The sequence below is a fragment of the Jaculus jaculus genome, chromosome 18 (assembly GCF_020740685.1).
Source record: "Jaculus jaculus isolate mJacJac1 chromosome 18, mJacJac1.mat.Y.cur, whole genome shotgun sequence".
In the NCBI taxonomy this organism is placed as follows: domain Eukaryota; kingdom Metazoa; phylum Chordata; class Mammalia; order Rodentia; family Dipodidae; genus Jaculus; species Jaculus jaculus.
Genome location: NC_059119.1, coordinates 26481715 through 26496679, shown reverse-complemented (window position 1 = coordinate 26496679; position 14965 = coordinate 26481715). Strand labels below are relative to the sequence as shown.

The window sequence follows — 14965 nt, the reverse complement described above, 5'->3', positions numbered from 1 at the left end:
TGGCTCAGTGACTGCTTAAAGTGACTCAGTTCATGTTGGAGCTGGAAAGAGAATTCACCTCCAGAAAAGCACAAGAAGTTTCCTTTCAAAATTCAGCCAGGAGGAAAAAAAGTTTTATTTCGGTTTGCTTTTTCCCTAGGGGAACTGCAAACGTTTTTTTCCTTTCTGACTTGGAAGTTTCAATGTTTCTCGTTTTGTTCTCGTACTGGCTGCTTGGCCGGTCACTGGGCTCTGTACCACCTCATAACCAGTAAGCTTGTTTCCCCCCTTCTGACTTTCTGGTGCTGTATCTTAATGTTCTCGTCTTTTTAAAAAAAATTTTTTTGTTGTTTATTTAATTATTTGAGAGCAACAGACAGAGAAAGAAAGAGGCAAACAGAGATAGAGAAAGAGAGAATGGGCACACCAGGGCCTCCAGCCACTGCAAACAAACTCCAGACGCGTGCGCCCCCTTGTGCATCTGGCTAACGTGGGTCCTGGGGAGTTCAGCCTCGAACCGGGGTCCTTAGGCTTCACAGACAAGCACTTAACCGCTAAGCCATTTCTCCAGCCCAATGTTCTCGTCTTTATTGCCTTTATCGGAGCCTGTCTCAGATCCTTTCTGAAAGAAGCAGGCTGTAAAGGCAGGAGAAAGAAGCCAACTCTCTGGGACTTGTGCTTATAATATAAAGAGCTACATCTCCTGGACTTGCCACAGTTCCTCACATTTTAAGATAACTTATTACACTTTAGGATATAGAGTTTCTGGAAGCTAAAGGAACACCAAAGCCTGAAGGTATCAATGGCAAGGATGTTTGTGTATTTTTTTTTAATTTTTTAATTTTTTTTTGCTTTTCAAGGCAGGGTCTCACCCTAGTTCTGGCTGACCTGGAATTTACTCTGTACTCTTAGGGTGGCCTCAAACTCATGAGGGTCCTCCTACCCCTGCCTCCTGAGTGCTGGGATTAAAGGCATGCGCCCCCACGCCCAGTTACGTATTTCATCTTGACACCCACCTCTGGTTTTGTCCACACTGCAGCTCCAGGAGGAAGTGTGTACAGATGAGAAAAAAAAAGTGGGGTTCGAAGAAGTTTAGCAACTCACTCAGGGTTACAAAGCCAGCTTAAAATGGGGCCAGGAATAGAAATCAGGAATGGAACCTAGGACAGTGTCCAGAGCCAAGGCCTTTTCAAGACCAAACCTGAGTCTCAAAGTCAAAATACTCTGAAAGGTTTCCCAGGCAGTTAGGAGGCCAACTTGTCACCCGTATATTGGACACACGGAAGGGGGCAGAGATGGATGTGTAAACCGTAGAGCTGTAGACTCTGCCTACCTTTCCCACAAAGCTGAAGCCAAACGAGCAAGGGAAAGAGGTCACCCCGCTCCCTTTGTGGAATAAGAGCATGATTCAGCCAGAGGTTTGGCTCAGTGGTAGAGAGCTAGCATAGTGTGAGCGAAGCCTTGGGTTTGACTCCCAGTACCGCACAGGAAACAAAATACCAAAACAACCCGTCTTTTAGGCTGGAGAGATGGCTTAGCGGTTAAGCGCTTGCCTGTGAAGCCTAAGGACCCCGGTTCAAGACTCAATTCCTCAGGACCCACATTACCCAGATGCACAAGGGGGCGCACGCATCTGGAGTTCGTTTGCAGTGGCTGGAGGCCCTGGCGCGCCCATTCTCTCTATCTGCCTCTTTCTCTCTCTGTCTGTCATTCTCAAATCAATAAATAAAAATAACAACAAAATATTTTTTTAAAGTCTTTCTTCTGAAAAGACCTGACAGCCAGATGTGAATGGACAGAGGCAGCCTCTGGGCATGGTGCTGCATGGCAATACGCCGGGGCCTACCTTTCTCGCAGTACGGCTCTCCGTCCTCCATGTGGAAGAGGCTGTTCCCGAAAGGCTGCTTGCAGGCGGCGCACACGAAGCAGGTGGTGTGCCATGTTTGTCTCAGGGCGTGCATCACTTCCTGGGGAAAAGAGTCCAAGCTCAGCACAGAAAGGTCCCCGGGAGCCAGGCTCAACCTCCCCGCCAGACCTGGCCACTTCCCAAGGGGCCACCAGGGAACAGGACAGGAGGGCTCAGGAAGGAGGTTCCAGACAGGCCAAGGGGAAGGTAGCCGAGGGGTTCTGAGCGTTCGGGGCTTGCCGGGTTCTTTGCATTCTTACATAAGCTGTGATGTTTAGTCCTCCATGAGGGAGGTCCTGCTTACATTTATTTATTTTATTTTATTTTGGTTTTTCGAGGTAGGGTTTCACTCTAGCTCAGGCTGACCTGGTATTCACTATGTAGTCTCAGGGTGGCCATGAACTCACGGTGATCCTCCTACCTCTGCCTCCCGAGTGCTGGGATTAAAGGCGTGAGCCACCATGCCCGGCTTATATTTATTTTTATTTATTTATTTATTTGAGAGAGAAAGGAAGTAGAGAGAGAGAGAGAGAGAGAGAGAGAGAGAAAATTGGTGCGCCAGGGCCTTCCGCCACTGTAAACAAACTCAGGCATGTGCCCCCTTGTGCATCTGGTGTACATGGGTCCTGGAGAATGGAACCTGGGTCCTTTGGCTTCACAGGCAAACACATGAACCACTAAGCCATCGCTCCAGCCCCGAGGTCCTGCTTATTATTGCCACTTTATCGAATGGGGCATTGAGGGTCAAGGCCGCAGGCAATGAATGGTGAGGTCAGGCTATGGAGCAACCACTTGCTTTGCAGAGGCCCCCCATCATTTGTAGCTATGTGGTGCATGCATACAGTGCCTCTCACCACGTTTACTTGCTCCCTGGCTCATTAGTGGCAAGCCAACCCCTGTCTAAGATAATAATGGAGTGGCTTTCTCCATCATCAGCAACTTCTTGGCTTCCTAGTATGACATCAGAATCTTAGGGAAGCAGGGAGGAGGTCGGACAGGCTGATTAAGGGACGAAGGTCAGAGGAGAAGGTGGCTGTCCACTTACCCCCATGATTTTGGTGTTGCACTTGGCACAGAGCGGAGCGAAGAACTGCTCGTAACACCGCTCGCAGTAGACGTTGTTCTGTTCCTCCACGAAGCACGTGTCTGCCAGGGACGTCTTGCAGTAGGCACAGTTGAACTCTTCCGGATGCCAGGAACGGCCCATGGCGACCAGGAAAGGGCCTCTAGGAAGCAGGGAAGAGCATACGATAAGGGATCCCCCACAACTTAGAACCCGATATTGGGGTTGGGAATTTAGCCCAGTGGATGAGCACTTGCCTGGTAAGTACAAGGCCCTGGGTTCGGTCCTCAGCCCATTAAAACAAGGACCCACAAGGGGACTAGAACCAGATATTCCAAGAATCCCAGCGATGTTCCTATGTTTACCTACTGACTCCTATTTTTGTGACCGTTCAAATGAAACGATGGGTACTTCTGAGGAAGTGCTATGCAGAGAGGCATTTATTGCCATGTGACATAGTCAGTAGAACCCCGACGCAAGTGAAAATATCTGCCATGGAGGGCTGGGAAAGCACATGACAGAACCGAGTTGGTTACAGCAAATCATACAAACAATAATGGCGATGGCTAACTTTTATTAAGTGCTACTCTGTGCCAGGCATTTAATAATCTGAGGGCTGGAGAGATGGCTTAATAGTTAAGGTGCTTGCCAGAATCCACGTGAGCCAGCTGCACAAGGTGGCACATGTGTCTGGAGTTCCTTTGCAGTGGCTAGAGGTCCTGGTGTGTCCATTCTCTCTCTCTCTCTCTCTAATAATTAATAAATTATTATAAAAAATTAAAATTAAAAAATATTATAAAATAATCTAATTAATAAAAATTATTTTTTTTAAAAAAAGAATAATTTGTTTTTGCCAATTAATATGTTCAATCCTTATAACGAAGGAGGAACTGTCATGATGTCCATTTTCAGGACATCATAAACCAAGGCAGAGGGAAGTTAAGGATTAAGGACCTTATTCAAGGTCATGGCCAGGGAGTGATGAATCAGAAAATAAATTTGGTAGTAGAGCTCCAGATTAGTAGATGAAACACTAGAACTATGAGAAAATTCTTTATTCTAATTTTTCCAGTTCTGTGTCCTTGAATTCTTCTTTTTTTTAATATTTATATATATTTTTTTTCCTAGGTAGGGTCTCGCTCTAGCCCAGGCTGACCTGGAATTCACTATGTAGTCTCAGGGTGGCCTCAAACCCATGGCGATCCTCTTACCTCTGCCTCCTGAGTGCTGGGATTCAAGGTATGCGCCACCATGACCAGCTCCTCTGCTTTGTTTTTAAAGATTGCATTTCTTCTTTCTTTTTTTGGCATGTGCATGTGATATTCATGTGTGTGCACGTGTCTTGTATGTATGCATGCGGATGCCACAGGAGGATATTGCGTATCTTCCTCTATTGTTCTTCACCTTATTTTTTTACTTTTAATTTTATGTATTTGAGAGAGAGAGAGAGAGAAGAGGCAGAGAGAGACAGAGAATGGGTACACCAGGACCTTCAGCCTTTGCAAACAAACTCCAGACACATGCGCCACCTTGTGCATTTGGCTTATGTGGAGAATTGAACCTGGGTCCTTTGCCTTTGCAGGCAAGAGCCTGAACCAGTAAGGCCTCTGTCCAGTCCCACCTTATTTTCTTTGAGACCTACAGTGTCTCAGTGAATCTGGACCTAGCCTTTTTTTTTGTTGTTTTGTTTTGTTAGACTGGCTGCCCCGTGAGCTACGACAACCCTCCTACTTCCATCCCCCTCAGTGTTTGGCTTTCTTATGCGGGTTCTGGGGATCAAACTCAGGTCCTCAAGCTTGCGTAGTAAGCACTCTTGCCTAAGTGAGCCATCTCCTCTAGCCCCAAGAGTGCATTTTTCAGATATGTATGCTCACATTACACATTCATGAACATACTGCATTAAGCATCTGGCTTCTAAGTGGAGTGACTTGTTTTCATTTCAATGAAGTGCTCACCAGAGTCCTGAAAGGCACAGGCCTGTCTGTGGAAAGACCCAGGAGCAACTCTACAGGGAAGCTGGGGCAAGACCATCACCATCAGCCTGCTTGAGAAATGCCCAATAAACCTGCTGATAATAAGGCTGGCAATTCCCAGAACCCAGCCTTAACCTAAGGGTGCGCTCCTGGCACTGGGCACCTTGCTGGGAGCTTTGCCCACTAACCTCAAGAAATCCTGCCACCTCCCCAAGGATGTAGGTGTCATATAGCCAGGGAAGTTAAAGCTCATAGAAAGTCCGAGACGCAGAGGGACCTGAGGCTGCCCTGTGTAGCTGGACTTCTGCCTACACCTCCCCCATCACCGACTTTGGTTAAGGTCAGCAGACCCCGCTTCTAGCTCCCCAGCCCACCGTACCGGATGACGTTGTTGCAGTGGCCGCAGAGCGGAGTCCGGCTGCTAGCTGGGAAGCGCTCGGCTCTCTGGACGATGCCCCTGGAGAGCGGGGTCACCTGGGGACCTGTGGGGCTATAGGCTGGGGCTCCCCTGGGCAAGGTCTGCTTGCTGATGGAGGTGGTGTTCTTGCCAGGGGCAAATTTCTGAGAGAAGCTGTCATCTGTCACCCAGGGGGGGCGGCTGGCAGACTCTGCAGGGCCTCCGCTATAGGCCCCGGAGGACGCAGGATTGTAGCTCGGAGCGGGGGAGGGGGTATAGGCTGGTGCCGGCGAAGGGGTGTATGTGGGAGCCGGCGAGGGGGTGTATGTGGGAGCAGGCGAGGGGGTGTATGTGGGAGCAGGCGAGGGGGTGTAGGCAGGAGCAGGTGAGGGGGTATAGGGAGTGGGCGTATAGTTGGCTCCTGGGGATGGGCTGTAGGTTGATGCAGGCACTGCAAAGTCAAGAACACCCAAAGAATATGTGTCAGGAATTCAGTCTTCCTTTCCCCGCCCAAGCCCGTAAACCACAAATGATGAGTTTAATATTGGATCAGTAAATCAGAAAGAAATTCTATCTATAACGGAGAAGAATATTCCTAAACTGTTTTTTTTTTGTCCCCCCCCCACTCCACTCCCTGGTATAGGAACTTGAAACGAGGGGTTCAAGTATGGCACACAAGTGCTTACCCCTGAGCGACAGGCCCAGCCCTGAACTCCTGAACTTCTTGATGGCCTAGATTTTAACTCACTGCAGGGAGCTCAGGGAAGTAAACTGCGATCAAGAGGCAGCGGAGCCCTGGGGAGCTTACACAGGGCTAGGGATTTGCAGTGCCCAGGGTGGGGCTCTGCCAGACCTTGGCTGCCTGAGCTCGCAGAAGATGGACAGCGAGGATAGGAAGGCAGTGGGTCAACTCATCGTGGACTGAAGGATGCCTTTAGTGGTACTCTGACTAGTGATTTGACTCTGAAAAGTACCGGGCACCTTGTGTTTGCTGCACCTGGGAGCCAGTCTTTGCCCGAGGGAGGAAGCAGATGACCAGGTAGGTAGCTGGGTTTTCTGGTTGAGCTACAACGGATGTCTTGAAAAACAGCTTGGCTTGATTTGTGCCGGGGGTGGATTCTATCTTGGTTTGATCAGTCCCCACCCACCTTGAAGGAGTCACTTGGTGAGCCTGGGCAGAGGTGTCGGCATGACACAGTTCAGGTAGAGCTGTTCATGTGGCCCTTGGCTGCCCTATAGGATCCCAACCATGACCTTGACACAAACTAAGGTCTAGCACACTAGCGGTCACTAAGGAAGTCTGAGTGCGGTGAAGGGGACAGACTGACCCTCTTCCCGAACGCTTCTTGCCTGTCACAGAGAGAGGAGGAACACAGAAGAGGCATTGCAGCTGCAAAATTTTGCTGCCTACCACTGTGGAAGCCAGCTGGGCAGATCCTGAGCACATGGTCCAGCCAGACTCTTACCCCAGGAAAGAAAGTTCTAGAAGCTTCCCCTTTGCTCCCAGTCCACTCTTCCAGGAAGAGCACGGTCCCCTGGCAGCATGTCAGGGCAGCCTCCTTGCCCACTCCCAAGCTGGGCCTGGGTATGGTGGGTTCTCCCTGGGACCTAGCTGGGCTCAAGACCCTGGCCCTATTTCTGGTTTCTCTTTCCTACATGGTGTCCCAAGTCATTTTAGGAGCCTATGGCCCACTGTTCCAACTCCATACCTTCTATTCCCAGATGACTGGCCCTTGAGAGCTGGGGATTGTGGGAGGCGCATGCATCCCTTTGCCCAGGGCTGGTAGGGCTGAGATGATGCTCGGTGTGTATAAAGGTGTAGATCCTTCACAGGCCTTCCCTGAATCTGTTCTGGGAATGATGCTGGCTCCTAAAGGTAGGACTTTCCCCCTATGGAATCTTCCTCCCATCCACATTGTGGATTAGGCACACAGCAGGTCCTCTGAGTCCATTTTCCTATTACTCCCTTTTCTGCTCCAGGGCATGGGGGCCTAGAGTTAGTGGCAGACTGTGCCTCTAAAACCTTTCCAAACTCCTACCTGCTTCTGCAAAGAACATGACCACCTCAAGAACTTATGTTCCACATGGGGGAGACCCTATGATCTGGAATACAGCATGGCTACCCAAAGCCCTGGTTTCACTTAGTGCTTGCCTAACTTTTCTGAGCATCTGAGTTTCATCTCCAGCACTGCTCCCCACCCCAAAGAGCCCCGGTTTCACATTCCAGCTCTACTGTTCCTGACCGTGTATCCCCTGGGCAGTTTCCTTAACCTCCCCGTGCCTCTTTCCTCATGGAAAAATGGCATCAGGATTATTATGAGGACTAAGGGAAAGTAAGGAACATAATTGTTCAGCCTAGTACCTGTGACATGGTATGTATAACACTAAATGTGAATGAGGATGACAAGGACAGTGACACCTGGTCTCGGGATTGGAATACGTGTATCCCAATCAACTCTTCTCATGGCCTAATGGTCACTAGGAAGGCTCGGCCCAGGCACACTGCAGGGTGGTGGAGGGGATGGAGGTGTGACACTCTGAAGTCAGATAACCTGGAATTGAGCCTATTCCCTGGTGGTGGAATGGATGACCTCCTGGCTGTGCATACCAAATTCAAGGTGGAACCACCCTCCACAACAACTTTGTATATTGCTCCATAGTGCTCAGTGGGTGTCAGGATGCTACGCGCAAGACTGACTTGTGGGATTGATTAATTATTAAAGGAGAGTGGAAAGCAGTGATCTGGCAGAAGTTAAGAGGTTCTGTGTAAGATATTTCTTCTTCTTATTTTCTTTGCTTTTCACTTCTTCCCTTTCTTCCTAAAGCTTTGCTAAAAGGGATTATGAATTTCTTTCTTTCTTTCTTTCTTCTTTTTTTTTTTTTTTTTTTTTTTTTGATTTTTCAAGGTAGAGTCTCACTGGCTGGCTTGTGAACTTCCTTGTGACAGGGTCTTGCTATGTAGCCCATGCTGGTCTACCTCCAACTCCTGGTGACCCTTCTGCCTCAGCCTCCTGAGTGCTGAGGTTATGTGTGTGCCGCTAGGTGGTTCTAAAAGGGATTATGAACAAAAGTACTATAACGTCCCATTCATAGCCTTCTGTGGCTATGAATCAAAGAACATAAAAGATCTCATAAGGGCTGGGCGTGGTAGGGCATGCCCTTAATCCCAGCACTCTGCAGACAAAGGTGGAGGGATCACTGTGAGTTCCAGGCTATCCTGAGAGTACATAGTGAATTCCAGGTCCGCCCCGGGTAGAGCAAGACCTTACCTCAAACAAACAAACATTATATATATTATTTTTAGCTGGGTGTTGTGGCACATGCTTTTAATCCCAGCACTTGAAAGGCAGACATAGGAGGATCGCCATGAGCTCAAGACCACCCAGAGACTACATAGTGAGTTCCAGGTCAGCCTGGGCCACAGTGAGACCCTACCTTGAAAAAAAAAAACAAAAAAAAAAACAAACCTTCCTTACTTTCCTTTACTTTTAAAAAAATGTGGCTTGGGACTGCAGAGATGGCTTAGCGGTTAAGCGCTTGCCTGTGAAGCCTAAGGACCCCGGTTCGAGGCTTGATTCCCCAGGACCCACGTTAGCCAGATGCATAAGGGGGCACACGCGTCTGGAGTTCATTTGCAGTGGCTGGAGACCCTGGCACGCCCATTCTCTCTCTCTATCTGCCTCTTTGTCTGTAGCTCTCAAATAAATAAATAAAAATGAACAAAAAAAAAATGTGGCTGGGATGGGAAGAGAGCATGTTGGCTGGGGCGCTTGCCAGCAGGGTCGGGAGACAGTTTGATTCCCCAGGACCCACATAAGCCAGTTGCACAGGGTGGCACATGTGTCTGGAGCTCGTTTGAAGCGGCTGGGGCCCCTGGTGTGCCCTTTTTTCTCTCTCTCTCTCTCATATGTGTGTGTGTGTGTGTGTGTGTGTGTATGTATGTATGTATGATGTATGTGTGTATGTATATATATGTATATATATACATATATATGTATGTGTGTATGTGTATATATGTGTGTGTGTGTGTGTGTGTGTAAATCTGCCTCTGTCTCTCTCAAAATAAATAAAGAAAAATTTTAAAATATTTTATTTTTATTTATTTGCTTGAGAGAGGCAGAGTCAGACAGAAGGAGAGAGCGAGAGAGAGAATGGTCACGCCATGGCAGCCACTGCAAACGAACTCCAGATGCATGTGCCATCTTGTGCATCTGGTTAACGCGGATCCTGGGGAATCGAACCTAGATCCTTTGGCTTTGCAGGCAAGTGCCTTAACCGCTAAGCCATCTCTCTAGCCCAATAAATAAACATTTTTAAAAATAAAAATGTGACTATTAGAAAAAATTTTTTTTCCTCCTTTTGGATGGCGCTGCCTAATCAAAACAGGGGCTGCCAAGTGGTGACCACTTCCCGCGCACGGTGCAATAAGCACATAGGACCGGCAAGTCCATCTGACTTGAGGCTTGGAGAGCCGCTGAGTATAATGCAAGCTCATCTCCAGAATCCTTCCTGAACCACTCCTGGGGCAGAAACAAGGCTTCCTCAAGCCCCTTGGGCTGGGCCTTTGCCCATCCTTCCTGCCTCCCTCCGGCCACTCTAACCCTCTTCGCTCTGCCTGGCTGACTCCCTGCGTCTCTTGGGCCCGCGGACTCCCCCGAACCACCCTGCTTTTCCAAACCCCCAATTCCACGAGGTCTCCCGGAGGCAGGACGGGAACGGGACGGGTCTAGCAGCTTCCCCTCCTTGCTGGCCCTTCAGGCTCCCCTTCCCTCCGCCTTGGCCGCGCCACCCTCGAGATGCCAGGGCGACACTTGACGTGCCATCCCCGCAGCCCCGCGGCTGTTGCTATTTCTGCGTGACGGCACTAGAGCCGGTCCAAATTAGAAGGTGATACTGCATCTGTAATTGGCAAGTTCAAAAGGCCCCCCTATCGCACTCGGGACTGTAATTAAACAAGGTGAAGTGAGTCACTCCGGGCCGGTCCCGGCTCCCCGCGCAAGCGCGCGCGCGCGCCCCAGCCTCCGCCCGGGCCCGCAGGGGGGAAACCGACGTGGCCGTGCCAGGGCCCCGGGTGTCCTGCCTACCCCGGCGCCAGCGATAAGATCCGAGCTGCCCACGTCCGCCCTGCCTCGGGCCGCGGGGAGCTGTGGCCCTGGGCTCGGGTCCCCGGGGCCGAGTGGGTCTCGAACCCGCCGCCTTCCCGGCGTCCCGGAGCCCCACCGCGCCTGGGCCTCTCCAGGAAGGCCGCTCCTCCCCTCCTCCAGGCAGGAATGAGTTAACGTGTGCACCGCCTGGCAAGCTGCAGGAAAGCCGGGCCGCGCCCTCTGCTGGGCCGTCCAGCGAAGGTTCCAGAAGGGTCTGCCCAGAATTGGACACCAAGGCCTTCTTCCTTCCTCTGTGCCTCAACGAGGCATCACCTCTCACACTTGGCATCTAATCACCCAGGGGCTTAGCCCCTCTCTGAGATTTGCACCGAGCGTCTTCCAAAATGCCATCTTTTTTTTTTTTTTCTTTTTTTCTGAGCAGGGTCTTGTCTAGCTCAGGCTGACCTGGAATTCACTCCAACCTCTGCCTCCAGAGTGCCGAGTTAAAAGCGTGTGCCGTCACACCTGGCTACTGTCAACTTTCTAAAGCAGAGAGCTAGTCCTGTTGCCCCATGCACCAAGTGTGAGTCCCCCCAGCAAGGCCCTTCCCCATCCTTCCTTTCTCTATCTCCTCACCAGCCTCAGAGAACTTCCTTGGGCCTTAGCAGGTCATGCTCTGGAGTTGGGACTTTTGGCATGAACTGTTCCTTACTTCTGTGGCTGCTTGACCAGTTCACACTTGCAAAGCACAATCTTTTTTTTTTTTTCCCCTGGTTTTTTGAGGTAGGCCGACCTGGATTTCACTATGTAGTCTCAGGGTGACCTCGGACTCCCAGTGATCTTCCTGCCTCTGCCTCCTGAATGCTGGGAGTAGAGGCGTGCACCCCGACCCCCCCCAACTGCAATCTTTGTCTTTCTGGGTCCCTCTTCCCTCTCTCATCTCATTCAAAAGCAAGTTTGTAACTTCTTCTGTACATCAGTTTACCACATGTAAAAATGGCATATGTGGGTTGGAGAGATGGCTTAGTGGTTAAGGAGCTTACCTGCAAAGCCATAGGACTCAGGTTTGATTCCCTAGGACCCACGTAAGCCAGATGCACAAGGTGGCGCATGCATCTGGAGTTCATCTGCAGCGGCTGGAGGCCCTGGTGTGCCCATTTTCTCTCTCTCTCTGCCCCCCTCCCCACCTCTTTTTCTTTCTCAAATAAATAAATAAAAATAAATTTTAAGAATGGCATATGAGCCGGGCGTGGTGGCGCACGCCTTTCATCCCAGCACTCGGGAGGCAGAGGTAGGAGGATCTCCGAGAGTTCGAGGCCACCCTGAGACTACATAGTGAATTCCAGGTCAGCCTGAGCCAGAGTGAGACCCTACCTCAAAAAAACAAAAAAAAAAAACAAAAAAAAAAAAAAAGGAATGGCATATGTTGCAGGACATGGTGGTGAAAACACCTTTAATCCCAGCACTGGTGAGGCCAAGGTAGGAGGGTAGAGCAAGACCCTACCTCAAATAAACCAAAGCAGCCAGGCATGGTGGTTCACGCCTTTAATCCCCACACTTGGGAGGCAGATGAGGCTACCCTGAGACTACATAGTGAATTCCAGGTATCCTGAGCTAGAGCAACTCCCTGCCTTTAAAAACAAAAACAAACACCCCTCCCCCAAAACTCCCAAAACAAAATATAACAACCCTGGTTTGATTCCAGTACCCATGTAAAACCAGATACACAAAGTGGCCCATGCATCTGGAGTTTGTTGGCAGTGGCTAGAGGCCCTGGCATGCACATTCTCTTCCCCCCTGCCCCCTTCTCTCTCTGCTTGCAAATAAATAAATGAATTTTTTAAATGGCATATGTGCTGGTATGGGTTGCTGATAAAGGAATTTGCATATAGGGGAAGGGCAAGAGGTATTTGGGTAGTGACATTTTACACTCAATTTTGTTGTAAACCTAAAACTGCTCTTTAAAATGTCTATTAACGACTGGGGGAGCTGGGCATGGTGGCACATGCCTTTAATCCCAGCAGTCAGGAGGCAGAGGTAGGAGGATCGCTGTGAGCTTGAGGCCACCCTGAGACTACATAGTGAATTCCAGGTCAGTCTGAGTTAGAGTGACATACTACCCCCAAAACAACAACAAAAACAGACTAGATGTGGTGGCACATGCTATAATCATAGTACTTGGGAGGTAAAGGGAGGAAGATTAGGAACCAGCCTGGGCTATGTGAGACCCTGTCTCAAAACAAAACGGGGGGAAAAGTCTATTAAAAATCCTATATGTGGGCCGGGCATGGTGGCACACGCCTTTAATCCCAGCACTCGGGAGGCAGAGGTAGGAGGATTACTGTGAGTTCAAGGCCACCCTGAGACTACAGAGTGATTCCAGGTCAGCCTGAGCTAGAGTGAGACCCTACCTCGAAAAACCAAAAAAAAAAAAAAAAAAAAAAAAATCCTATATGTGGGCTGAAGAGATGGCTTAGCAGTTAAGGCACATGCCTTCAAAGCCTAAGGACCCAGGTTCAATTCTCCAGGTCCCATGTAAGCCAGATGCACATCATGACACATGCATCTGGAGTTCATTTGCAGTGGCTGGAGGCCCTGGCATACCCATTCTCACTCTCTCTCCCTTTCTGTCTGTAATAAATAAAAATTAATCTTTAAAATAAAAAATCTTCGCTGGGTGTGGTGGCGCATGCCTTCAATCCCAGCACTTGGGAGGCAGAAGTAGGAGGATCACCACGAGTTCGAGGCCACCCTGAGGCTACATAGTGAATTCCAGGTCAGCTACAGTGAGACCCTACCTCTAAAAAAACAAAGCAAAACAAAAATCCTATGTGTGCATGGGCCTGAGAGACAGCCCAGCAGTGCAGTGTACTTCCTGGGCAAACACAAAGGCTTGAGGTGGCCAGAGACTCCAGAATCCCTTTAAACAGCCTGACACAGGCCAGTCACCCCAGTCTTAAGGGGAGCAAACACCAGAGAATCACCGGGACTGGCAAATGGCACATAAGTAATTAGGAGGGTGAGTGAGGGATGGAGGGGGACCCCCCTGAAGTTCTCCCTGGCTGCTTTAGGTGAGGCCATGGGCGCTGCATCAGCACACACATGTTGCACACATCACACATACCACACCACAGCATCGCACTCCACACATGCCAAAAAAGACATATGTATATAATAATTTTGAGGAGGGGAAAAATGAAGTTGCTATTGTAAATGCAAAATCATCATTGCTTTCTACAAATTCGATATGACAATATGTTGAAGGAATTAATGTTTAAGTGGACAGTGTGTGCCCACCAACATCCTATCATGTGCATCCATGAAATGAACACTGAGGGATCACCCTGGAAACACTTGGCACGCATTGTCTGTGTGTGCACAACTGCCACCGAATGCAAGCTTACAGCCTCTCCTTGCCCACTCTGTGCCACCCTCCTTACCAACATTCATAGATCACATTTGTTCGTCCCTCCCTCCCTCCCTCCCTCCCTCCCTCCCTCCCTCCCTCCCTCCCTCCCTCCCTCCCTTCCTTCCTTTTTTTTTAAGAGAGACAGAGAGAGAGAGATCTGGCACACTAGGACCTTAGCCCCTGCAATAGAACTCCAGATGCTTCTGCCACCTAGTGGGCACATGTGACCTTGCACTTGCCTCATCATTGTGGACCTGGCTTGCGTGGGATCTGGAGAGTTGAACCTGGGTCCTTAGGCATCGCAGGCAAGCGCCTTAACCGCTAAGCCATCTCTCCATCCCCCTTCCTTTCTTTTTTTCTGGTGCTGGGGGTCGCGTGTGGGGCCTCACACGCACACGCTAGGCAAGCAGTCTGTCACGGAACTTGTGCTGAGCATTTCTTCATGCTGGGTCCCATTCAGGTACATGCAAGGAAGAGACACCCACCACAGCCCTGCCCTCCTAAATTGAGTCAGAATGCACCAGCAAGGAAGGAGGGGATGGTGACCAGTTTCAGGGCTTGGATGCCAAGAGCTCTTCTAGGTACAGGAAACCTTCCTCCAGCCTGGGCAAATTCCTGCTGAAGGTTAGGCTCTTGGCGCACTGGCTGGCCGGGAAAATGTCTGGTTTGGAGGAGGAGGCCTGACTTTCCAGTGGAAGGCAAGGGACATAGGCTAACATCTCATCCCTGTGAGGAGACCCTGGGCGCCAATAGTAAGGCACACAGAGAGAGACTGGGCCAGTGAATTGTATCTCAAGGCCACCATAAGCAGGCCCCAAGTGCCATGCTGCAAGGTGCCTCCAGCCGTCCCGTGCCAGCTGAGGAAACCACACACTAGACACGGTGAACAGTTCGCCCAAGAGCACACTCTGATGCTGTGGGTTGGCACCAAGTCTGTGGCGGTTTTGTTACAGCTTCTTGCCCTCCTGCTTGAGCCAGACACAGATTCATGGAGGCGATGCGGAGCAGCGGCTCCCCATCCCTGACCCCTCTCAGCGTTCTTTCCCTTCCCCTTGAACCTCAAAGTCTCTAGCTAGGACCATCCTCCTCCTAAGAGCTGGGAGCTCATCCACTGCTGCGTGATGCTGTCTAGCTGTCTCCCCAAAGCCAAACGC

At 50.0% G+C, this 14965-nt stretch overlaps 1 protein-coding gene across 4 annotated transcripts in view; it reads right to left on the bottom strand.

The window, feature by feature from the left end:
- The window catches only part of Ldb3 (LIM domain binding 3), a 78944-nt gene that overhangs the window by 17109 nt on the left and 46870 nt on the right, over positions 1-14965 (bottom strand). For all 4 annotated transcript variants that reach the window (XM_004658011.2, XM_004658013.2, XM_004658012.2 and 1 more), the window contains 3 exons: positions 5301-5769; positions 2931-3111; positions 1826-1946 (listed from right to left, as the gene is read on the bottom strand). In XM_004658011.2, the coding sequence (XP_004658068.2) occupies positions 1826-1946; positions 2931-3111; positions 5301-5769 (771 nt within the window). The remainder of the gene's footprint in view (positions 1-1825; positions 1947-2930; positions 3112-5300; positions 5770-14965) is intronic.